At 42.5% G+C, this 27,237-nt stretch overlaps 1 protein-coding gene across 2 annotated transcripts in view; it reads right to left on the reverse strand.

Annotated features, from left to right (window-relative positions):
- Positions 1-21,256, reverse strand: part of BRAF (B-Raf proto-oncogene, serine/threonine kinase) — a 90,815-nt gene extending 69,559 nt beyond the window's left edge. For both annotated transcript variants that reach the window (XM_071551139.1, XM_071551140.1), the window contains exons 1-2: positions 20,995-21,256; positions 4,952-5,053 (exon numbers count right to left, since the gene is read on the reverse strand). In XM_071551139.1, the coding sequence (XP_071407240.1) occupies positions 4,952-5,053; positions 20,995-21,126 (234 nt within the window). In that variant the 5' untranslated portion in view covers positions 21,127-21,256. The remainder of the gene's footprint in view (positions 1-4,951; positions 5,054-20,994) is intronic.
- Positions 21,257-27,237: the final 5,981 nt, after the last annotated feature.

Genomic DNA, 27,237 nt, shown 5'->3' on the forward strand with positions numbered 1-27,237 from the left:
AAGGCAGGTCTGGATGGAGCTCTGAGCAACATCATGTCATGAGAGGAGACCCTGCCCACAAAAGGGGCATTGGAACTAAAGCATCTTTAAGGTCCCTTCTAACCAAAGCCATTATATGGTTTGACAGGGATTTCCAGGGCTCTGTTAGATCTGAGATCCATGCTCACACATATGGAATGGAAGAAGTTAAGAACTAAGATGATCCAGGAAAGAAATTCAGCTACAAGCCACTTTTAGATTTTAATACAGCAGTTGCTTGCTAGATTTATTATATCTTCCAGACAGAACAAACAGAAAAGTTTTTCTTAGAATCATATCAGAGAACATCGACAAGATTCCCAAAGCTATTAGTAATTATGATGATTAGAAAAAAATTATGTGGTTAATGACAAATGTTCTTTTCTTCCCTCTGTTCATTTTGTATCCTACCAGTGCACCTCACAGACATGCTCAGAAGTCTCTCAGCCTCCTTCTCTTTCCTCAGCCCCCACTTTCCTGCCCTGAGAGGGTCCCGACCTTCAACATCTCATTTCCCACCTCTGCACACAAGGCCATCTGCCCAGGCTTGCAGGTTCTGCTGTGCTCCCCCTGCTCCACAGTCACCTTTTTAAGACTATCACTGAGGAACAATGAATGAAGGCAGGGGGATACCCCTGAATCTGAGTACCCCCACTTGGAAGAATAATTAAATATACGTTGAACTCCACACAGCACATGTCAATCACTTTCAGTATTTCAAGAAAACCATTCCTCTTTCATAGTCAGCTGATGAAACCTGAAATGATGGCTGCAACAACAGTTGTCAGTTTTACAGTTCTTTTGATGTAAAACGCATTGACACTCTCCCCTGAAATAAAAAAAAAAAATCTGGGGGAAAAAAGAATTTTGTCTTTTCACTCTTAGATGAGCAGAGAAACAAAAGCTTCTATTTCTTGAGGAACTGTAACTAAAGCATAAATTCCTTTTTATTTTTAAATGAGGTGTATGTTTTATATTCAATGCACAAATAGTTTTACTGTATCCTTTGAACGCTCAATTTTCAGAATTATTTTCTTGTTGAATTCTTCAGCTTTCCCATGAGGTCTGTTCCCCCCACCCTTTCCTTTCACTTTTAACTGAAAGGCAATTTTGTTGCCAGGTTCAATCACAACTTTACCTGACAGGCCTACAGAGGCAGCTCCGAGGCAGGGCCAAGAGTCAGTGCATGGGGCACTGCAAGTTCTCTGAATGTGCACACTTAGCTAGATGTGTGAGAAATGAGGGACATAAAAGCCAGACAGGAGTATAAAGGAACCAAACAAACCCCATGGGACTGAAACTCCATACACCAGAAGATGGATGGATAGCTGCCAAACTTGTCAGAAGCATACAAAAAGCCGTGGTTTTGCAGAAAGCATTACAATAAAATGAGATGTTTACAACAGCGAAAGGCAGTATGGATGAAAGCAAAAGTGTTCATTTGCGCTTACCTAGCAATTAGCTGTGGCTAATTCCAACTTTTGCCAAAAGAAAACGACAGTATGCTTGCTGATAGCACTCAAGAGATGATCGACAGGCACAATCTACAGAAGTCCTTAAGAGTCACTCACATTTTATGGGAGATGCAAAGAGATCAGAGCAGCAGAAGGACTATCAAGTCAGTATCAACACAGCCTGGAGGATGAACAGATTGAGAGCAATCCTGCAGAGCAGGTACTGGTGGATGACAAGTTGGACACGACCTACAGCCCAGAAAGCCACCCGTATGCTGGGCTGCATCAAAGCAAGCAGGTCAAGAGAGGCGTTTCTGCCCCTCTCCTCTGCTGTTGTGAGCCTCTACCTGGAGTGCTGCATCCAGCTCTGGGGCCCCAACACGGGCTGGTGGAGCAGGTCCAGAGGAGGGCCACAAAAATGGTCAGAAGGCTGAAGCACCTCTCCCTCTCCTATGAAGACAGGCTGAGATAGCTGGGGTTGTTCAGCCTGCAGAAGAAAAGCTTCCACCAACATCAATAATTAAAGGACCTTTCTATACTTAAAGGGGGTCTATAAAAAAGATGGGGACGGCCTGTTGCAACAAGACGAGGTGATGGTTTTAAACTAAAAGAGGGTAGATTCAGACTAGAAATAAGGAAGAAAACTCTTACAATGAGGGTGGTAAAACACTGGCACGGGTTGCCCAGAGAAGTACTGAATGCTCATTCCTGGAAACATTCAAGGCCAGGATGGATGGGGCTCTCAGCAACCTGATCTAGTTGAAGATGTTCCTGCTCATTGCAGGGGGGTTTGAATTGGATGACCTTTAAAGGTCCCATCCAACCCAAAGTATTCCATGAATCTAAGGAAACAAAGAGAAGGGTGGTCCAGTTCAAGTAACACACTAGCAAAATTATCCATACAGATTCTGGGCAAAAGTAGGGCAAATATTACAGCCAGAAATGAGTCTTCAGCAAAACAATAAAAATATAGGTATCAGAAGAGGATGGGCAGAGTATAAGTTACATTAACTTTCTGCTCAAGGACTCTGGTGACAGAGTACACAGAGCACAGTACCAAGACCCAGACACTGACCAGACATAAAAGCTTAAAGGGAAAGAGTCCTCCATGAAAGTCACAGGCCTGATATTGCACAGTAGTTCTGTACAGGTGAAGTTTGCTATTTCTAACAGACATAAGAGGGACAAGTTATCTACTGAACCACTTAAACTTTACACATATACTCCACATACTCTCCTGTTCTTTTTCTTCATATCAAAACTACTGTTCTCTTAGTTCTGCATTTCCTGGAAGCAAACATTTTCTTCCACACTTTATCACACTACATTCAGAGCTTTTTACATATATAGCTTTGTCCTTCTATGCTGCAACCAGGGATTCTGACAGATGAAGGAATACAGTAAGTCAAAACATTAACTGCAGCAGTGACAGGTTAGATTCAGGTAAACTGCTGTGAAGTTAATGCTGATGATAGAAAGCAACCCCTGTCTTGATCATGGCAAAAGCAGACAAAAAGGTGGAAAAGGCACAGAAAGGACACACTAGAGAACTCCTGCTGGGATGAAATGAAAAGTCAAGGGTACAGAGTAATCTTGCTTCTGAATGTATCTGGCACTCAGGAATATATTTCTTCTTTTCCTTTCTTTCTTTCACACTTGAGTCCTACCACAGGAAACCTACACACTAAACAAATTACAGGTCTGCAGTATTTAATGCAGTTCACTTCAATAAATCCACCTGAGGATGATCTAATCTATGCTAGTGACCACCCAAATACAAGTTCCTCTCCTCTCTCACACTATTTCCCAGGTTCTTGGCTCACAGCTGCAAGCTTTTCCCCTTCCCTAATCTCAACTACAGCTTTGAGGCTCACTGGGCTTCATCATGATCACGTTCAATCTACTAAATGGGGGAACCTCATACCAAGAACAAGGCTTTTCATTTCAACCATGGTGGGCTCTTTTCACAGGACTCACTCTCTCATGGGATAACTCAACTGAAAAAGCAGAATGTCAGTCACTTTTACCTTCCTCCCAAAGGCTTATGGCTCCCCAGTCAGAGCACTCCTTGTCACAAGATCTGCTTCATGATCCAGCAGAACTCGCTGCAGCAGAGGAACATCCTGCTCTGCCCCACAGGGCTTTCCCAGAGCTGCAGTTTCATCTCAGGGGCACTCACATCCACTGAACTTGCAAATCTACTTAAAGCTTCATGGTTTATGGTCACCAACTATTTCAGACTTACCATACTCTTCACGCTGCCATAATCATTTCCCAGAACACATTTATGACTGCAAATGCTCTCCTAGCCATCAGTGACCCCTACAGAACAATCAGAGCTTCCAGAGTTGAATCTCAGTTTTAATTTAGATATGAGCAAGTGACAAATGGCTGTAATGAACTAACAATTGCACTACCTGAAGTCCAGACCTACTACAGTTAGACTAAGACTAAGCTCACTATTACTGCAATTTGATACACAACCTTATCAAACCCACACACGTGGCAATAATAAACCCAGACATGTGGAACAAACGGTTCACGTGAAAACAGAGGTGTGCTGACACACACCCCTGAGTGGTGAAAATAGTGATTAGCACTGATTCAACACTCCCATTTCACATTAGCAGCAAGGAAAGCAACTAGAGAGGGCCTCATCTGACCTTCACTGTTAAGGATGTAATGCCAACATTTGTATAATCAAGCTGGTGCCCTGATCTGATATATCAAGATAAAAGTTAGAAGTACCTCAAATAATGAGATCTTTGTTTTTAATTACCCAGTACCTTTAGGCAGCAGTTACGATTAAAAAGACTACAAAACAAATCTGGTTGACCTCCAGTTATTTCAATTATAATAACTGCAAGACAAGGGCAGGTCTGAAGCAAGTGATGCCCATTCAATTCCTAGTAGAGATAACTTTTAAATGCAGTTTTTTTAGCTCTTAATGGTCCTACATCAACACACCTTTATCCATCTGGCATGATGAAGGAATACAGGCATTTACGTTGTATTTAACTTACAAATTAAACATGGTTAAATATTGCTCCACACACAATTTTATGCATTTTTTAAGAAGTTCCCTTTTAGTTTTTGGATTATACATGATCATTTTTCAAAGAGAAAAAAGTGAAGTCACCTTCTTTAAAGTTACTCTTATGGAATGTTTTCATGTGAATGTGTATATATTTGCTTCTAACAGAGCGTGACTTTCTCTGTTATGCACAATCATCTCTCCCTGGGCCCTAAAAAGGATGCTCGACATTTCAATTGCACCAACATAATCATCAGACCATGTCACTGATCTACCCTGACTGATGTGCATCAGGAAACCCACACAGTTGCTTTCTATCTCCAAGAAACAAGTGAAGTTTGTCATACACAAGGAGAATATTCTCTTTTACTACACATGTTCTTAAAGTAAGATACTTCATACAAGCTTGAGAAAGCACACCATTAATCAAACAACATAAACTTACCTCTAAATATATTGATGGTGGGTTATTCTCTCCTCCAAATCTGTCTAGCAGTGCCTCTATATGTTCTTGTGTCAATTTAATCATCTGTTTGATATTCCACACCTAAAACAGAAAATTAAATATTTTAATCTTCAAAAGGAGCCTACAGAATCTGTCTGAAAACAACAAAAAAACCCCCCAAACATTTACTTGACATTTAATAAGAGAAATCCATAATAAAAATGTTTTAGTTATCAATAAATGAGAGCAAGAGCCTATCCTGTTCATCCAAAGTCAGCAATAGTTTGTTTCTGAGATAAAAACAGAGAAAAATTAAATCTGGTTTTAAAGGACCCAGTGAATAAACTACTTCTAAGAATGATTTATTTCTCTTGTTTATCAATATCATATTAAGCATTTTCCTTGTAAGACTTTGCAACCCAATTTCTACAGTACTACAAAGTTTAGCAAAGGATTTTTTCTATTAAATCTTTACAATCTGTGTAAACAACACTCACAAAACTTAGACCTAGTATTCTACTTACATGGAAATAGGATGTCTTGATCTTAAAGAGTACCTTGTACATTTCAACTTCTATATTCAGTCTACTCTGCAAGTTACAGACCCTGGACATGATCTGAAAAGGACATCCCTCTAGGGATGACTTACAGCATTTACCGTGAAACAACCGTGTTGCTGCTCATTGTTCACAGCTTGAAAGAGTTACCTTTAGGACTTGGAGAACACTGTGGGTGAACAGCATTAGGAATCTCAATTTATACCTGAAAAGGCAGCAAAGCACAAACCCAAACCTCTAAAGCAATAATGCTGCACTGATGTAAGAAGCTACTTCAGTCCAAGCAAAATGAGGACTTTACAGCTGAGGACAAGGGAGGAAGAGAGAATTGCTGTTCATCAGACCACTTATCAAAAAATGATTCCATCAGTTGTTAGACCCAGGATGGAAGAAAGGAAGGTAATATAAACAGTGCTTCTTCTAAAGGTAGTTAAAAGATTCCTGTTACCTTTTTCAGTTTATCTCTTTTCTTCTTCCCACATTATAATATATACAGCCTCAAAACCAGTCTGGACACACAAATTTTGACAATTATACTCTTAAAAAAATATGCAAAGAACTTTATATTCTAAAGTAGGCACCAATAATAGGATGCAATTCAAGTTGGATTAAATTTAGAAGTACACAAATAAACCCTAAAATACTGAACTTGGACTTTGCACACCACCTTATTTACCCATTCTAATTCATGTATTAGTTACCTGCCACCAGTTTCCTGAAGGAAACTAATGATTGGTTCACTTTTAGCCCAGTTTTTAGAACAGATACCAGAACAATGATTTCATCAAGAAGCTGCAGTTGAGCCAAAATAGTTGGCTCAGGAACAAGCAAACCAAACTCCAAAGAGTGAGGAGAGTGGGGCGACACAAAAGCATGTACTGCTCAAAAATCCTCCACATAAATTCTCTTGAGGCAACCATGGAAGTCAACTTGCCTCTCAACTTACAATCCATTTATCACATTGAAGCCACGACTGCCAACCAGCAGCAAAGAGAAGGACTTCTGTATTTTGCTATCTTTCCCAAGATGGCAAAGGCTAGTAAGTTGTATGCTTGGTGATAAGAAGTTTGAATCAACACCAATTCAATTAATTTGTTCAATATAATGGTGTCAATGTATTAGGTTGTTTACTCCACATTTAACTGGTCATGTGGTGTTAACCTGGGTGTGTACACTGAAAATTCCTGGCAATCACAGGAATTCTCAGGATTACCTTCAGAAACAGGTTTATTAGTACTTAAGGAAACTTGTATTGTTTGGTCATTCTGGCAAATTTACCCAGCAAAGGTTTTCCTCAAGATGTGCCACACCTCATCAACATGAACAATTTACTCCACTGAAATGCCTGGCAATGGGGAGGGTGAGGAGGGAAGATTCCTTACTGACAAAGGAATACAGAACTGCAGAAGGATGGAGGTTGGAAGGGAACTCTGGAGGTCATCTGGTCCAAACCCCTCCTCAAGCAGGCTGCCCAGGACCGTGTCCAGACAGTTTCTCAATATCCCCAAGGATGGAGACTCCACAGCCAAATGGCACAACCTGTGCCAATGTTCAGTCACCTTCGCAATAAAAACAATTCCTGACGTTCAGAAGGAACCTCCTGTTTCAGTTTGTGTCCACTGCCTCTAGTCCTGTCACTGGGCACTGCTGAAGACATCTTGGCTCCATTTTCCATTCCCCAGCCCTTAATCATCTTCCTGCTCTTCATTGGACTCCCTCCATATGTCTCTTGTACTTGGAAGTCCTGAATGGGACACAGCACTTTAGGTGAGGCCTCATCAGTGCCAAGGAGAACGTGCCCCTGTTAGATGAGTTTCCAAATACTTTTTCTGAAGATTGACAAGAAGTAACTTCCTTGCTTGTATGTGATTTTCTACTTTGTGTCGATAAGCACAGTCTTGCTTGTCTCTTCTCTTACAGTATATATACCAAATAACAAATAAAAAATAAGAGAGCAAGAGCAATATGCACAACCAAAGTGTGTTATTTAGGAGATACTTGCAAGAGAATCAGTGTCTAATAAGGGCAGAGGTCTCCTGCTAAGTTAATAACACGACAAGTGCAAAAGCTGAGTGATTAATTTAGGTTGCCCAGCGAAGTTCTGGATGTCCCATCCCTGGAAGTGTTCATGGCCAGGACAGACAGGTCTTTGAGTAACCCCAGCCAGCGGAAGGCACCCCTGCCCATGGGAGGGGGGTTGGAACTACACGATCTTTTAAGGTCCCTTCCAACCCAAACCATTCTGTGATTCCGTGATTGCTGAAAAATCCCTTCAACTTACCACCAGCTGCCAGGCTACAGGAAAAATATCTTCACCTGAAAAAGCTGAAAGTCTCAGAGGAACGAAAAGCATTGCCTTGAATTACCTACAATATACCAGTGCAGTAAACCAAGAGCCTTTCCAGATGTGAATCTTACAGACAAACTTAATATGGATTTCTATAATCTTAGAAGGGCTCCTCACACAGTTAAAAGTACGCTGAAGGCAGAAGAAAATTTATCAAAGTCAACCATAGCAACAAATAATGACTTGTTGCACATAGAAATGGAAAAGCTATTTTGTGTGCCATATTCATCAAAAGTCTTCTGACAAGATGAGAAAACTTTCACAAATCTAGTACTGACTAGCCCTAACCAAGTATGCACAAGAACACATATGCCATGACAAATTTCTGAGCTTCACAACTTTTAAGTGGCAACTTACACTTAAAATTCTCTTAAAGAGAAATTACCTTCTGGCTTTCCACATCAGTGAATAAGCTTAGACACAGTTTTTTGTGGTCCAGAGCAACCCTTAAGTAGCCAGCTCCTTGAGAATCAACCCATGTGCAGGTGTATTGCATCCTGCTACGCAGGATCTGTGGCTACTACAGTTCAATGGAAGGAACTCAAGTCTGTTCCTAATTGGAACTCAGAACAAGTGACCTCATTTGACTCAAAGGAATCTGCCCCTGCCCACCCCAGCACACACAGCCTCTGCCTCACAAAAACTACCCCACACCTGCTGCACTGACACAGCAACTTGAGCCTGTCTTTCCTCCTCACAGACTTGCTTGTTCAGACAACTCAGCCAGGTCTGCATCATGTGCTCAGCCCGGCCTTACGGACCTCAAACCAAGACACATCCCCATCTTTGCTGGGGAAAACCCTGAAACACGAGGTCCTTAACAATTGGATCTCTGGGATTCAGCGGCACTCACACACAAAAGGTTTCTTTAAACTGTCCAGATAAAACCTAAACATACAAAAATTGCCCAGGAAGTACCTCATTCCCCATAAGCCCAAACATTCCAGGACAGCAGCAAAGAACTACAGACAACAGAGACAGCAAAAACATGAAATACAGAATCCTTATTCTGGATCAAGGAGCTTGGTCCTACACAACAGAATAAAAGCAAGTTTTTAAACATTAAAGTAACCCCCTTTATCCACTCTTTATTCACACTTTCTCCAGAAGAAAACTGCAGATGCCTGATGTTTATTAAGAAAGAACAGACCTACTTTTTCTTACTCTTCTGAGCACTCCACTATGTTTATGAAGCTCCACACCTGTAGGAAACTGTAAACCCACAACTGCCAAGTATCTTACAGAAATCCAAAAATCGATGCCAGCCTGAGACAGTTGCCAGAAATCTTAATGCAGTGAATCTGCAGTGCATCTAGTACTGCCCACATGCAAGTCTGGTCCCTGTCCATAGCAAACTACATAGGGATTTCAGATACTCATTGTAATTCCGTGAATAAGTAACGAATCCTTTACAGCTTGGATAACGTTATCATTTTTCCAAAAAAAGCATCAAATAAATGTTTCTGTCCTATCTGGTAGCATTAGGTTAAGGTTATTCTCTATCACAAGAGATTAGATTTGATTCCCCTTTTAGTGCTGCTGACACAGGGAAGCTGACGCAGGCAAACAGACACAGGCAGCCAGACCACTGGAAATATTCCAGATACACTGGAATACATCAACTTGAATCTGCCAATTGTGGATAATTGTGCATTAATTTTGCAAATAAGCACTCTCGTGCAACGCAATAAAGATGATGACCTATTTCGAGCCAGAGGCAAGTCAGACACAGTAGAAGACTAAATCCATTCTATTCAGGGAAGACTGTGGCTCCACAAATGCAAGGCTCTAAGCCACAAAGTTATTTTTGCATCCTTTGCTGCTTGTCAAACTGTGAAGTGCCCAAGACAATATAAAGCAAACTTATCTTTCATATTTTTTGCACTCAGCATCAGTACTTAAGCCTTGCAGCACATCCCAGCTCTGGGCTGTATGGTTCGTATTTGGTGGAAGACACCTGAAAGCTCAGATCTATTCTGCAAGAAAAACAGCTGCTATTTGTCCAGACACAGGATGTCCTGCATTTGTACTATCACTCTGGGTGAGGACAGAGAGTATTCTGATAGACCCAACAATGTAATTAAAAATAAAGGCATTTTATTTGGAAATTGTTTTATAAGAAGGACAAAACCATCAATATCTATCATCCTATACTATTCTAATCAGTCCTTTCAGGCTTCTTTTTTACACCATCATTTCAATTGTTTGTTCCACTGAGCCAGGATCCACTTTGTTAGAAAATGCTGTAAAAAGGAGTCATGTACGAGGCTGGACTAATGTATTAACTAACCTGAAAGCAAAGTGCTTGGGTGGAAGAGAGGCAAGAGGACACTGGAACGGGGTTAATAACACAGCACCCCACCCACCTCACCATTTGCCTGGCAAGATGCAGTGTCTGTGTTTGCGAGTTTCTCTGCTGAAAGTCACTGTTAGCTCTTTCTTACATTTTGGTTCTTTCCTTCAGGTACTTTCCTCCTTTATCCATCCTGAGTGGTCACAGTCCTCTTACTAACTCGTACAAAGTTTGTTTTTCATTTTCTGCAGGCACCTGCTGGAACATGCACACACAGGGGGAAGGACAGTCCTTTCCTTCTTCTCACACTCCAGGCTCCAGCTCTTCACCATCTCTCCGTGAAAGCGTCTCACAACTTGCACAGCCATTGTGTTCATTTTTCCTACCTCGTGCTGGCCCTTCAGGCTTACCACATTTTCAACAGTGTAATTAAACTTTTTATTAAAAAGTGTCATAAAATACCAACAGCTGAAAAACTTTACTGAATTGAAAATCAGCTTGCAATGGGTTTCACATGAGGGTTTATACAAGTGAATGAACATCAGCATCAAGGCTGCCCTTCCCACTTTATATTTCTGAACTTTTTATTAATCTTTCTGAATTGTTTTCATCATTTTTATTTATAGGTCCTTTACAATGTTTGAGACAGCCAATAATGGAAATAAAATGTCAAAGTTTGTACCTAGGAGGTTCAAAATGAGTCTGATAAAATTTACAACCACAGACTAGTAGGTAAGTTACAGACAACAGTATCAACAGAAGTTACTGTGGCCAAGAGAAAAAGGATCTGTTATATCTTTTTCCACAGAAGTCCACGAACCTGTCTTTCTAGACTGACAAAAACAGCCTTGGTGAAAATGTACAAGACTACATTCAGGAAGGAAAATCTTCAAGAAGAGGTACAACATTTTTGTACCATCCTGTCTGACAACAAAGATCATAACTAGGTCAACTAATACAGTAACGTGATCAGCCAGCACCTGCTGTAAGCACAGCAGTTAATAAAATATTGAAAAGGCATCAAGATGAAAAGCTATTTTCCATTTAACAAGTAACACTTTTTAGGAAGGAAGGACTAACTTGTAACCAGCAATGCAGGTTTCAACTGCATCTGTTTCCACGCTGTTCCTGTTAAACAAAACCACCTCGCCAAAACCAAACACCCAAAAACTTCCACCCTTGCTCAAAAAACTAGGAAGCATCTCACTAAGTTAATGCTCGAGTATCAGAGTACCATCCTTGAGGAGTTCATAGCAGAAACTGTACTGAAAAAAAACAGTGGCAGATGATTGTTGTGATTCTAAGACAAACACATTGAATAAGAACTTGCTTTAACTGTGGGCCTTCCACCACACAAAATCTGGGTACTGGTAACACTTAACTTTTACTCAATGTTCTTGTATCTTTCATTTCTTTGCAAAGCATCACTTGCAACCTGAATAATCCATGTCTTTTCCTTTCATGAATTCTAAACACAAATTGAATTGCTCATCATTCATCTCTACTCCTAAAGCAGAACAAATAACCTTTCAGTCTGTCAGGCCTTTGCCCCTTAAGTTGCCTTCTCTCTAACAAAGGAATTCAGATTTCAAATGTTTCTTACATCTTAGAAGTGTTTCAAAGTGTATTTTCAAATACATTGAAAAATTGTAAAGGATAAAGCTCAGTGAAGGCTGTCTTGTAACTACCCAGGCAGTTTTGCTGTAAGAATGAAGGCACCAAGAGCCTCAGGCACTGCCTGCTTTGCACTCACACCAGCCTGGATGGTGGGTGCAATAATCACGTTGCCCTTGGCTGTTTACTCCTACTCCCGTCCTTACTCTTCTCCAGAACATAAACCTTTGGCTGAACCATTTCAGATGCTAAACAAGCAAAAAATTGTTCTCTTTGTCCAGGTTAGCTTTCTGCCAGTCCACTGTGCTGAAACAGCTTGGCAAAGGACCCAGTGATCACTGGAGCCGGTGGAAAAAGTCACCTTTCCTGCCTGCAGCCCCTGGTTAAATGGATCCAGGCTGCCATGAAGCAGCAGACTCCCTGTTTAGGTTTCAATTCTCTTTCATTCCCCCTCTTTTTCCATCCCCTGCCATCTTTGCTGTTTGCTGCTAAGTAGAATTTGCCTCCGAGCACTATAAAAAGGAAAGTTAACAAATGTTCTCTACCAGAGCAGAACAGCAGTGTGGAAAAATAAAAGCTGTCTGTATCCTTCATTTAAATCATTAACCACCAGTTGCACAGCTAAACCTGCAGTTCTGTACCCCTCATGGCTCTGGTGCTGCAGTGCTTCGAGTCCCTTTTATTCACTTTGCCATTAATTCAATACTCACAAAGATCACACACGGTCTGAGATCTGTATTTACATTTACTAATTTAACAACTTGTCCCTAGACAGTCAAAGGTTTAAAAAAAAAAAAGAGGGAAAAAACCTGCAAACAACTATCCAGATTTTAAAACCCATTTAAGAAGGCAGTTTTGCTTTACACAGGTAACTACCACAGAATCTCAATAGTGTTAAACCAATTTTTAAAAGATTATCATGAATACACCAGATTATTTCTCTGCACACCTTAAGCTGAACACAAGCCATATTTGTGATGGAAAGCAAGCAGGCAGTCAGCTAATTACAATAATTGCCTATAAGAAGCAAATGGTAGTTGAGCAGGGCTCTTACACAGCTTGGGTCACATTAATTAAAATGACAAAACAAATAAACTCAGTTGCAGCTGAACTACAGAACTTAATTCTTCTCTCTCCTTGCCAGAGCACACAATTAATTAGACTATCCAGAAAAGATAATCAGCACCTATTTAAAAGTTCATGTTATCAATCCATAAAATAATTTGCTATACACTTCACAATATTCCACCACTAAACTATTCCTACACTGCGCATGTTTCCCACCAACTGATCAGAAAAGGTAAAAGACAGCTGGAATTGCTCAGTCAGGTATAGATATATTCTGCTTGTTCAGAAATATCTGTGATCCAATAAAGCAATTAATGTATCCCTTTTTATCACAAACAGGTCTCAAAAGCTGAAACAGAGCAAATGTACTGGGGTTTTTTTCTGTGTATTTTTAAAACACCAGTCATTTGCTCCCAGTCACTGAAAACAGACACAGAGTAAGTGCCACAGAACCCACATTCCCTCTCCTCAGTGCCATTTTGTGTCCTGCTCAGCAGACCACCCTGTCTCAGTAATCCCAGCACCAATCTGAAAAATAAAATAACTTATAAGGCAGAATTGGCTCCTTGCCACCTATTGTAGAATTAGGAGAGTTAAAAAAACCTTTAAATTCTCTAACTACTCAACCCAGAGTCTGGAAAGAGTTACTTCAATTTGCAACGATGTACACAGGCTTAAAAATGTCACAAAATACAACAAAAAGTATTTAGCAAAATCATGAGAATGCTCACAGAAATCCCTTCTGAAAGAGATCTCAGATGATACTAAAGAGTCACAATTAAACCTGCATTACTTAAACCAAGTAGAGAGAACGTTTGACCTGTTAAGTGTAATGAATAAATTTACAAAACCAGATCAAAGCCAGAGACACCCGCACACAACTATCCAGTCCCAAACATTAGATACTATCAACTTCTAAGTCATAATGATGTATTTTATTTCAGATTGATTTTATAGTGCTTTTCAAACACCATTAGTGAATAACCTGTACTAGAGATAAAAACACACCTAGACACACTACTCAGACTTCAGAAATGTTGTACCTTCCAAATAAATACTTTATCTCAGATAAAGGGAGGAAAAATATTAAGTTACTAAGTCTGTGCTCCAGGTGTCCGAAAATGTTGACTGAACACAATGAAACTGGATCTGAAAAATATTTATTACTCCTGAGGGCATTTAGAATCGTAGAATCATAGAATTGATTGGGTTGGAAAGGACCTCAGAGATCATCAAGTCCAACTCTTGGTCCAACTCCAGTCCCTTTACCAGATCATGGCACTCAGCGCCACGGCCAATCTCAATTTAAAAATCTCCAGGGATGGTGAATCCACCCCCTCTCTGGGCAGCCCATTCCAATGCCTGAGCACTCTCTCTGCAAAGAAGTTTTTTCTGCTCTTCAATTTCCCCTGGCAGAGTTTGAGCCCGTGCCCCCTTGTCCTACTGCTGAGTGCCTGGACTCAGTAGTAACAGCTTTACTAATAATGATACTGTTAAAGAGCCCTCATTATGGAACAGATTAATATTTTAGAGCTGCTATGCCCCTTTTGTCATCAAAAAATAATTCCTACCCATTTAGTTATGCAACAGATTTTTAAACTAAGTTACTTTTGTTCATTAACAAATGTTAATGAACAAAATGTTCATAATGTTGTTCTTCTAGAAGAAAGATTTTGAACAAAGTTGGTACCTTTCACGTAGAAACTGAATTGCCCCTTCATGCTGAGCTTTGTGTAGGTACGCTGGGAGCATCTACAAAAATACTTCACTTAATCGGAACCTCAGAAAAAGTTTCCTTCAGTGCTCAAACACACTCCTATAATCTCCTGAATTTAACAAAGATAGTGTGGAAAATTAATGTGATATTGAGCACTGTATCTGACACTCCATAACAAGCTGTATTTTGAAGAGAGCACAGGTTCTGTTTTCTGATCTGAAATGCTCACACTGGCTGGGGAGATTCCAGCTGGATGAGAATTGGCAGCGCCGCTCCCTGAAAACTCCGGCTCGAACTGACGGCAGGTTCAGTAACTGGGAACAGTTACAAACTAGACCCTTTCCTGCTTCACCCTTTTTTGCCATGGTCCACTTTCATGAAATGTCATCAGAAAGAGAATAAATAAAGGCACTGCTGCTGCTACTCAAAAACTCACAAATGCTAAAAAGGTGGAGTAACAAGCCAAATACTTGCAGCAAGTGGTTTAAGCAAGAAAAGAAGAAAAGGCATTTAATTCTGCATCAACCACCCTTCTTTAGCACTGGCCACAGAAGAGAGAATCAGCTGAATGAGAGCACATTTCATCATTTTGGAAAGAAGCTGAGCATAGGAGGGAAGATTAGGATGATTCCACTATACACCCAAAAAGCTCAAGAGCAAATGGAATAAAAAAACTGAAGCAAAGAAACACATACATTGCATGCTGACTTGTGTATCCTGCACCAGCTGTGAGAAAGTGGCTGTGCTCACACACAGATGTGTGAACAGCTGAAAATTATGAGAACCATCTCACACCTCAGAAAACTAAATACTGCACCCAGAACTCTCACGTGGTCAAGGCTGCTGGAAAGGCACAGTTGCTACACAAGAAGCTCCTCACAGACACCTTCACATCCCTGGCCCACTGGCAAAGCTACGGCTGCAAATCCTGTTCATGTGAAAGGCATGGCGGGCTCAGAAGGGCTCCAGGGAGACCAAGTCACTTTGTTACAAACCAAGACCATAAAGTGTCAAGACTTAAACATGGAAGTTCAGTGAAGGGTCTCAGCTGAACGTGACTTCTCCTTCAAATATCCAAAAAGAAAAACCAAAGGGGCCAGTGCAGTTATATGGGACAAAGATGATGTATAAAAACAAAGCAGAAAAGCAGGGGAACACACACCCCATAGTGGCACCACCTCCGAGCACAAGTGCTTTGGAGCCCACTGATTGCTCCTCAGGCTGGAGAGATTCCATTCACTCAGTTTGCAGAAAACTAATCCAGCAAAAGTGATGCCAATTTTCTACAGCATCAGAGAGCTGAATCAAACCAGGACAGGGCCTGTGTGGTACCAGGATGTTGCAAGGCAGCAGACCTGGCCAAGCTGTGCCACCAGCACAGGAAATGGCAAAACGTCCAGTTCTGGATGCCACAGCCATCTGATAACTTGGGTTTAACTGCAGTGATTTCTACTGAACTGGAATTTCACCACTCCCCAGAAGCAAGGGGTTCACACTGAAAATAAAACTTACACTTGGCCAAAGCGTGTCTCAAAAACCCCCAAACTCTGTTAAACCTGAAACAGTTTCCATGTCAGGCTGGACTGGAAGAGAGTTAGCAATTTCATGATCAATTGAAACATCCTTCTGTATCCCTCAGAAGTACAAATAGATTCAGATTTTCTTCTAAATCAAATTACCTCCAAAATATTTCATGCAGTCCAATTTTTCTACAGATAGAACAATTAATTAAACTGAACTACAGATTTGTTACAAATTAACAAAACAAAGTGTAAGTTTGCAGTCTTAAGGAAACCTACAGGCTTAATCCCTGTGTTTTTTAAAAAAATAGCTGCTATCAACAGATACCTCCACCAAAAAAACAAGTCTTATTTGGTCTACAGTATTTTTAACTTCATGCAACAATAGAAGTGTCATTCCTGGCTAAACAAGTGTCAAGAAGGATATTATTAGAACAGCTTTAAAAATATGAAGTCTTTGAGTTTAAAACAAAATACACAACAAAATACAAATGGGAACAGCATTAGTGGATTAAGTAACAACATAAATTAACAAAAAAAATCAGTACTAAACATTCTGTTCCCAAACAGTTTGTGGATATCCACAGATACAAGAAACAAGCCCCCCAAGACACCAAAACTTTTCAGAAGCCACTACTCCATTAAGCCACCTTTCTGTAATCACAGAAGCTACCACAGGACCACAGAGGTGTTAACCCTACTGCCTTTTGGGAAAAACAGAAAACACAGCAATCTCTTTACTATATTCACTAAACTCAAGTCTTTCAGAGCTGTGGGCTGATATTCTATCTACCTTGCCACAAATAAATCAAAAAAAGCCTAAGAAAACAAAAGACAAGAGGTTATCAAAGTCATTGTCTTTTCTATACCTGCATCAACTTTCTCCCATAATTCCTGAAATATGTTTTTCTGTGGAGGTGATAATCTATTAATGGACATTTTATAAATAAGCTAAGAAAGTCTATTTTAATGATTCCCTGTGCCCAGCCATAAAGAAAATTATAGTAGCATGAAACCATCTGCCCCCCTACCATTTAAACTCCCCACTTCGGGCAGCAATCGCCACAAACCCGGGGAACAAGTTATTTGGTTCTTCTTTGCATCAGATTTGACAAGTTCCACTTCTTTTTAAAACAACCTCAGGGTTCTTTTGGTCTTTCTTCAAAGTTCTGAACTTGTAGACTTCAGATAATTTATTGCTCTCCTCTAGACTCTCCTCACCCAGGCCATGCACTTCTTGAAGCTGTGACAAAAGTCAGAGTATTCAGCTACTGTTGTTCCTGTGCTAAGCAAAACAAAAGTTATCTCAGTTATCATTGGAGATGTAGCTGATATTCTGCAGGAGTATAAGATGCTTGACATCCAGCTTAACTAGTCCTCACAATTACATACAATGTCATTCACAGACTACAAAGTTAGCTCAGTCACTGAACACAAATAAAGGGACACGTAAGTGAGATTGAACATCAAGTAATGAGGTAAAAAATCACTCACACGGTTTCAGCTTCCCAAATAAGTAGCACATTTAATTGTAAACTTTTTGAGAACTAGAAACTTTGAAGGAAAGTTGTTCTAATACCCAGCACAAGAGGTTCCCTCTGCATTACTGTAACAAAAACAATTCAAGTTTTACATGGTGTATTTACACTACTTTGTAAGAGCCCACAACCTACTTCATATTATAAGGTTAGAGGTGCCTTTTCTTTCTATCCTCATTTTATGTATCTTTTCATCCATTCTCCATTTTATTCTTCTTCTTAAATCTGTTCCACAGGATTAAGGTTTCTAAACTTACAACTAATATTCATGCAGGATAAATTCCAGCACTGCTGCCTAGGAATGACCAAGCACCCAACAGCTCCAGCCCTCACTGCACAGCCTTCAAAGTCATTTTTGGCTTACAAAGAGCAGTTCAGGGCAAAAAGCTCCGAGTACAGAAAATCCCATTTGAATTATTTAATATTGGTGTAAATAATCTCTAGCAACAAGAGCAGAACCTTTCCTCCCAGCTGTCACACGCTCCTTACTATATCAACAACCCTGTAATACTCTGAAAACCTTCCATCCAAACAATCTCTTGTCCCAGGAATTCATCCTGGGGAAGGAGCCAACCAATGTGCCTCTGGACGCCGCTCACATTCAGCCTCAGCACCAACAACCAAACAGGGAGTGGAAGAGGAAAATTTCTGCTAAATCCATTTGTCCCTGCCCTTCTCAGATGCTTCTGTCTCCAAGCAGTACCCATTTCCTAGATATCCCTAATGAGTGCATGAGCAAGTACTCTTGCCAACCTTGAGTTGTAATGTGGGGGAAAAAAAAACTTTACCAATTACTATACTCTTTATTGGAAGAATTATTACACTAATTATTAGAAGATTATTAGTATTGGCACTTAGGCTAATGAAACAACTTCTAAAGTCTTAAATTCAGTATGTGATTAAAAACTGGTCACAGGTTGAACAATATGCCTTAAGTTTGTTTTTCAAAGCCCCAGTTCTTGAGAATTCCTAAGGGACACTGAGGCAGCTGAAAACAACACAGGGCACCTGATGCCAATCTCATACAGATCAGCCCCTTGGCCAGAGGGCCCAACCTACCAGTGTGCACAAAATAACTTCAACACCTGTAAGAAACTCTTATTGTCTGCTCCCTTTTTATAACTAGAAACTGAGCACAGAACTAAAGGCTTTCCTTCTGGAAATCAGGACTACATTTCCCTAAAGACTTTGAGGAACTGAACCCTTTTCAGCTGTCTCCTCAAAATAAATAAGGTTATGCTCCTTGACAGGTTTCCACAGCAAGGTTACTTTTAAAGCTTAGATTTACCTTGTCTTGAAGAAATGAAGCACTAGAATATGTACTTGCATTAGAGCCATGAGTCAGTTAGAAGCACTTCAGTATTTTTCTGACTTATGTCACTTTGATTTTGCATTATTCTTTAGGTTGGCTCGTTTTAGCATTAACGATCTTGTCCATTTTAACTGTGTCAGCAATTTTTTGGGCTTGAACTTCATTAAAGGTACAGGTTTAGATGCAGTAATAGTTATACAGTAAACAAAACTTAATTACTTGCTACTTGAGGAAGAACTAGCTTACTAAAGAATAAAACCACATCACAAAATAAGAACTCTAGAACCAGCTCTGCCTTAAGACCTGTGTGTTTCAGTATTCAATGTATAAGAAATTTGCTTTCAAATAATAGAAAAATATCCCCAAACACTTCCTAAATACCTGCACCGATTCTGGCAACACACCCGACCTTTCCCGCTGCCAGGTGTTCCAGCTGCTGGGCACTTGTCTCTCCTTCACAGAGGGAGGATATTCAGGATGGGGGCAGAAGCAGCCAGACTATGTAATTTACCATCTGGGATCAAATCTAATGAACTGACACACGCTAAAACATTTTTGAAGTTCAAGTGATTTACAGCAGTTTCACAAACACCCCCCCTTGGCATGAAAATTGATTTTTAAAAAAATTCCTGCCTCCTGCCACTGCTTTTCCCTCTCTTCTCTCTTACACACTGTAGTTTATCTAACCAGCTCAGCTGTATTGATGTTATTATTTCCAGGGCCACAGTATAAACTAGTTATTGGAATAACTCCATAGAGATTTTTTTTTATGGCACAAATAACCCGAGAAATTAAATTCCATGCACAGCTGCACCAGCACAACCTGGACAACCAAAGTCAACAAGAAGCTTTTTAACCTCAGTTTTCTACTGAAAGTGCATGTTTGTTAAAGCCCATTCTTCAGGTATTTTGGTTTCTCAACCAGTTGAGAGTTTCTCCTTACTCAGGCAAGTTCATTACTCAAGGCATTTAATCACCCTGCTGGGTAGGTGTGAAATAGATGGCGCACTGCTCAGTTTTGCCTTCCTTCAGCACGTAACTCCTCAAGATGAGGGAATCAATCTCACCTCTTGTGAACATCCATGGGGCAGACTCCTTCCCCATTTCTCCTTTCTGATCATCCACCCAGCACGAACTCTAGTACTTGTCAGACTTCTCAGCTCATTAATTCCACTATGCTATTAATAAATAAAATGCATTTTAAAAGTTGTTTTTGGTGAGTTGGGAATCAAATCGGACCTCTCTGAGAGCCGCTGATCAAAGCCGGCTCATTTTCCCTGCTGGAGCCTCTCCCCTAGAGGAGCAAGGAGAGGTTACCAGGTGGGTTTGGTCGCTCTCGGGGCCACAGGTCCGGTCACAGGTGAGAGGTCCCGCACCCTCTGCACGGACACGCCAGTGAAAGCTGAACTGAAATAATCTCCAGTCAGTTCGGAACAGAACGGCAGAGCTCCTGGCACCTGCATGTCCCTCCAGAGCAGGGCTGATGGGTGGCAATTTGGTCTGGCTTGGATGCCTACAGTGCTTGAATTTGCCAAACACCTCGCGTTGTTAGGACGCAGTTTATTCCTTCCCCCTTCCTAAAACACTCCAGAAGCGTTCGCAACTCACGCTACAACCCCAGCAAAACAGGTCGTGCCGCTCGCTCTCCGTGGGATCGGGAAGTTAAGTAATAAACCCCAAAAACACAGGAAGTATGTAAGAAAGACACCGAACAGAGGCCTGACATCCCCCGTGCCCGCACGGGGCCCCGTGCGCTGACATTTCCTCAGTCCCTTGTGCAAAGAAGGGGCACGTCCACAAAGGGCACGTCTGCAGAGGGGACCGAGTCCGGCCGGGGCGTTCAAACCGCATTTCGAGTGTTTGCAGCCCCCCGGAGGGACCCGCTGGCAGAGCCCCCGCACCGCAGGCCCTCCGGCCGCAGCTCCCGCAGGGGCGCCGGGCCGGGGCTCCCGCGGACCCGCGCGGCCCCGTTCGCTGCCCCCGCCGCACGGGCCGCCCCCGGCACGGCTCGGCTCGGCCGAGTCAGGGGCCCGGGCCCCGCGGGCGGGCGGGCACCGCCGCCGAGCGCCAGCCTCACCTCCTCCGGGATGGCCGCGTCCCCGCCGCCGCCCCCCGCGTAGCCGGCGCCGAGCGCGGGCGGCTCGGGCTCCATGTCCCCGTTGAACAGCGAGGCCCCCTCGGCGCTGCCGCCGCTGCTCAGCGCCGCCATCTTGGGCCGGAGCGCCGGGGCGAGGGCGGGGCCGGGGGCGGCCGCGTTCCCACCGCCGGGGCGGCCCCAGCCGCGACCCGTAGCGCGAGGGGCGGGCGGCGCGCGCGGTCCCGGCCCGCTCCCAGCGCCGCCGCGTCACGGCCGGGCCCGTGACGTCACGGGGCACCGCCGCCGCGCGCCGACCCGCCTGACGTCACCGGGAAAGCACCGTGACGTCACGGCGCGGCCGCCCCGTCGCCCTGGGAACCGGGACGTGGGCGCGCGCCCCGCCCCGGCCCCGCCCCTCCTCGGCGCCGCAGCACCCCCTGGCGGCGCCGCCCCTCCACCCCTACCCAGGGCCCGGGCCGGGGCACGGGGAACCGGGAACGGGGAACCGGGAGAGGCGGGGAGCGAGCTGGGCATCATTGCCGGGGCGCTGCCGGTCCTTCCCGGCTGCGGCAGCGCGGAAACCCGGGATACACGGCTGGGTTTATCCGCCGCACGGTGCCGGCGGCATCAAACCGAGGGTGGACTGGGCATCCCTGAGCGAGCGGCGGCGCTGCGGCCTCGGGGGGAACCCGCGCCAAGGGCCGTGCCAAAGTCACACACTTAACCTGCTGGGCGTCACTGGTTGGAGCTGAAACGATCGATTGCCAAGATCGATAAAGCATCCATAGTTCCCCCACTGGCAGCACTAGGCCGTGGGCTGCCCGCCCTGCTGCTCTGCTCGCCAAGGGCGCTCCGAGCCGGGGGAGGGTCTGCTCTGGCTCAGCGGGAATGGGGACCCTTTCCTTCCCTTGGGGAACACCTCTCTCCCAGTCCCTGCCTGGCTTTGTCCCGTCTGGTGGTCTGGGAGCAGATCCCAGGTGCCGAGGTCCCTCACCCACTGTGTGTGCCTGACCGGACAGCACCCCCTTCCCGCACAGCCTGGTTCTCCAGGCTTTCCAGGGATAAAAGCTGGGCTCACACAGCGGGACCTGCCCTGGTGTCTGGTGCGAATGACAGACCAAAGTGCTGCACTGGGAAATGCCGCTCCCTCCAGCCCAGGAGCGAGGGGGAGCTGGAATCGGCTCTTCCTGCTGTCCTCAGGGCTGCTCCCCTCCTTGTCGCCAATGCCCGTGACCATCTTTCACAGAATCACAGAATCGCAGACTATTCTGAGTTGGAAGGGACCCACAAGGGTCATCGACTCTAACTCTTAAGTCAGTGGCCCACACAGGGGATTGAACCCATGACCTTGGCATTATTACAACCCAAGTGCCACTGTGTTCCCATGTAAAGCAAAGCCTGGACCTGTGTTGTGTCTTTGTGTGCCACACCCATTGAAATGCTGTTTACACACACAAAGTCTTCGCTAAATCAGGTGGTTTAAGCTGCTTTATTTATTTCGTTATTAATATCAAAATGGTAACAGTACTGTAATGCCTTGCAAAGACAAACTACTGTACCGGAACAGCAGTGGGATCTCAGAGAACATGAAGGCTGTTCTAACACAACCTGATATATTTTATGGTAGCCAATTAAAATACACCAATTAGAAACATGCAAGCGCAAACATCCTTATCTTTGTTTGTGAACATGTAACCATACAACCTCTAAAGGTAATAGCGCTGGTGACAGATTTGAGGTTTATATTTCACCTTTCATGCTGGGGCCATCCACGTGGAGAAGTTTTTCAAGTTCATTTCAATACTGGCAGAGCTGCAACTGGTAAATAAACACAACTTCAATTTACTGTGCACACACAGCAACACCACGATGGAGTCAGAATTACCATCCCCTGTGATACGGGGGAAAGGAGCTTTGGGCATGAGTTTAGCTGAGAGTCTCTCGTGTGGAGAGCTATGCAGTATTAAACACCCCCTGAACACAGAAATAGGCAGAGTAATCTAGTTAAAATTAGTTAATGTTTAAATGGATTTTAATTGATTATCTGACAGGCTATACTATCCTAAGAGAGGAGCCTGGAGTTTCCCGTGAAGTGAACAGAAAGGCTGCATGAGTACATTGACTAAGCAGTTCGCCAAGTTTAGAAGTTTCTCTCTAATAAACACATTAATCAAAAGGATAATTATCAGCAATTTCTGCTATGAGATGGGAATGTGTGATGGTAGTGAAAAACGCACCCAGACTCTGGAAAATAACACCCATGCTAAGGACTAAACACTGGTACAAATCTCTCTGATCTCTGAAGGAAGAGGCGGCAGAGGTAACAGGAGATGCCTCTCCCAGCACACAGACTGCTGTGGAAAAGTCAACGGAGTAATATACATTAACTAACAGAGTAAGTCCATTCATTTCCACGAAATTTACATGAAGACATAATTTAGTCTCAATGTACAGAACACAGTCATAGCCCTTGTTTGATTCCTCAAGTAATCTATGTCCAAGGCATAACCCAGCAGTGGAATTAGTAGACTAGCCATCTGTAACTTGTAATACCTTGCCCAATGCTTTTAGTACTCATAGGTGCCTTCTTTCTGAGCTTCTGACTTTTTTCAGAATATTTTTATTCACATAAAATATATTTACTAGACTTCTTATATGTGATGTACCACTGAAGAGCTCCAAGTCTAAACCATAATACTAGGAACTGAAAACACAGCAGAGTTACCACCTGTAATACATGAGATAACCCCCCCCCCCCCCGCCAGCATTCCACCTAAGATAAAGAACTATTTTAAAAGATTGTTGTGGAGGAAGGAGATTGAATTCTACTATTTATGCTATACTTTCCTTTTGACTGGGGGAATCCACACCTAGTAGTAAATGGAATTTCCTGCTCCTTTACATGGTGGCCATTTGGTCTGTCTGGTAAATGAATCACAACGGAAGATAAATATTAATATCTGTATTTCTTTGTGATATGTTAAAAGACAAAGACTCTTCAGCAAGACTGCCCAAAACCAGAACATTTTCCTGATCTAATCAACACTTGCACTTTCAGAGAACAATGTTTTAATGAGTCAGTAAAAAAATTACATGACTACCTGACAGCAAATGTCTCACTGTGAGCATTTGGACACTTCTTTGTCTCTTCCTCCCCACCCATCACCCACCAAAAAAAAGAGGAATTAATCTTTATGCAGCTTGCCCATGAACATTTTAAAGTGCTGGGTTAAATTCTCAGCCTTAACAGCAGAAATACAGGTCTGGATGGTTTGTGAAAACACAGATTCTAATGACACCAGTTACGTTCCTTGTTATGCTGGACAGAAAATGGGAAGCAGAACAAAATTTGGCCTGTTGTCCAGAGTTTGGTCATTTTCTGATTACTAGTCAGAATAATACACACTTAAGAAAATTATTTGGCTCTCCAGGAAAAGAATCTCAAAGATATTTTTTGAGGAAATAACACAGATGTTCGGTGTTTTTTCTTTTGCTTCTCCTTAGCACCTATATCACTTTATCATCTCACTCTCTTTTAGGTATACTATACATATTTTCATGTTTCTAGGAATCGCTGTCTGACTGATCCAATGTGAGGCAACAGAGAAAACAAGGCTCCTTTTTTTTTTCTCTCTCTCCTCCCCCTCCCCCCCTCCCGCCCCCCAAACCATTCTTGTACAGATCATATGTATTATTTCCTTTGGAACTTACTGAGAACTAGTTCAGGACATTTACTTTTCCGCGATTCTGCTAAACCTGAAACATTCATACCTTTAGTGAGAAATTAGATAATATTGTGGTGATTTCAACTGTGCAGCTGAACAACCTCATCTGTATTTTTTTTTCAGCTGTTGGAGTCTTCACAGCTCTTTACCTTGGTTAAATACATGAACAGAAGTGATGAGGATGGGTGGAGTTTACTAATAGAAAGCAGGGAAAAAAAGAACAAAATGTAAATCCACCAGGTTCTTAATTCAACTTCCATTCCATCATTAAAAGCAATGTTATCTAACAAGATTTCTTATATATAAAAATAACCTATTCTAGATTTTCTTGTAATGATATTTGGAATATTTAGAAAGCTATCATTTGATCCAATTTATTATAGAATCATTATTTATATAAACTATTGCTCTTCTCTCCCCAAACCACAGCCCAAATCTTCAGAAAGCAAAAAGCAAAACACTTTCCTTTGGAGACAACATGTGGGAGACAGGGAGCCAGAAAGGTAGTGAGAATGGGACATGGGAGTGACTTCGCATATAGGTTCCTTCCACACTGTTCAGCATCACAAGAACACAGTGCTGGCCTGTTTCCTTCCTGATCCATCGGAGTAGTGACTTTGCGGTCCAGCAGTGTGTGTGCTGTGTCACAGTGCTCTGCCCCTCCCTCTGTGCTTCCTGCCTTCACTCCCAAACTTGCATGAGAAAGCCAACATTGCATGGAACAGCAGCGGAAACACCGACAGATGTGGCATATAAGGGACCATTAAGAGCCCCAAAACCACTATTAGGAGAACAGAAATAGCTGCCAGTGAAAAAGGAGGGGCAGGGATGGGGTGAAAGATTAGATGGAATGAGAATGCAGTAGAAGTTGACACTGGTGGAAGATGCAGCTCTCCTGGGAGACAAGGAGCAGATGAAATAGGGAAACAAAGGATTAAGGAACACTGTTTTTCCTGCCTGATGTGTGTAGGGGTGACAGTGTGTGTGTGGATCTCTTAGGGTCTGAGGTGATTGATGAATGCATCCTTAAGGACCAGAGAGGCACCTGTAGAATGTGGATGCCTTGTAACCAGTAGAATCTTTCCACGTATGTTAGGTGAACTACTGACCAGTAGTGTATGGCATGTTATACATAGGAGTAGATAAAAGTGAAGCTGTTACTAAAAATAAAGTCCTTTGTCTTCAGTGAGCCTTCTGATCGCACTGCAGCCTGAGTTCTCTCTGCCTCCTCTGACCGCCGCTAAGCTGATCTATGTTACCTCAATAGAGGGTGACCCCAATAGATGTGCTTTACTGAGACCAAAACCAAACCTCATGTTTGAGAAGATTAGTCTGGAACTCCTGTTCCTGTAGCATCCCTGGTCATTGCCTTAACACAATCAGCTTGTTCAGATACCTGATTTCTGAGTTTCCTGTGTTGGAAAGTGATAAGCTGATCAGCTTTAAGGACTAAATAGTTTTAGATTCCTCACATTATTATTCCAGTGTGGATAATGACATTTTATAAATCAAACCCATTCCATTTAAGCATAAAAAACCCCACTAATGTGATTGAGTGTGTTCCAAGAAAGGGCAAGAAAGGATACCACCTCAATCAAGTAATTTTGCTGTTCAGAAAATGACTGTTCAATTATGATCCAGTCTTAAGATTTTCCTTCATAATATACCAGGGTAGGTGAGCTTCCCCTGGCCTGAATACCTGCTGTAATTTGATTCTCCAGCACTTTACAGATGTGTTGGTGACTATCTACATCTCTGATCTAATAACAGTGTAGACAGTAATTCCACCTTGCAGTTTCTAGCCTCTTCTCTGAGCAGAAAAAGTCCATTAGGATTGGTATTGGCCTGGAGCAAGGAAACTGTAAGAGTCAAAGAAAGCTTCATCAATAATAGGAATCAAATACAGAAACTACAGCTTTGATGTGGAAGAGAGAGAACGTGGTGACCTATGATGGTGTTTCAGGGCAATACCCTATGTTGCTGCATTTTTATGAGTTACTGTTTTTCAATAATAGGTCAAATAGGATGGTTAGCCTTTAAAATGAATGCTTTTATAGTAGTATACATACACACATCTTACGTATTTAAATGTAAGTCAGTTTTGCTGACAGAGTCAGTATCAGGGTTTGTAATCTCTGTCTTTCAGCCCTCACTACCACCGAGGCAACACAAGCCTCACAGACATTTCGTCTCTCCTATAAAGGCAAGCTGCCTGCCAAGCAAGTGGGAATTAGGACAGCCTTATAACCATGTTGCTACATTCTCATCATTCCTGTGCGTATGCACTTGGCCAAAGGCAAAATTTCTGGTGCAGTGGTCAGTGGCCTCTCAATGTTTTTGATGCTGTGGATTGCTTGCAGCTTGCAGGTATGCTGAAGGCCCCTGGATGTGGCTATTCGTTTTTGGTATAATGAGACCTCTCTCTCTGGAAGACACATTTGTTTTGGTAAATGAACACAATTTCTGTTGCCCCCCTCTGGGGCAATTCTATGTGACTCTAGCTTAGATGTTTATTTTA

The sequence above is a fragment of the Pithys albifrons genome, chromosome 3, assembly GCF_047495875.1.
Source record: "Pithys albifrons albifrons isolate INPA30051 chromosome 3, PitAlb_v1, whole genome shotgun sequence".
In the NCBI taxonomy this organism is placed as follows: Eukaryota; Metazoa; Chordata; class Aves; order Passeriformes; family Thamnophilidae; genus Pithys; species Pithys albifrons.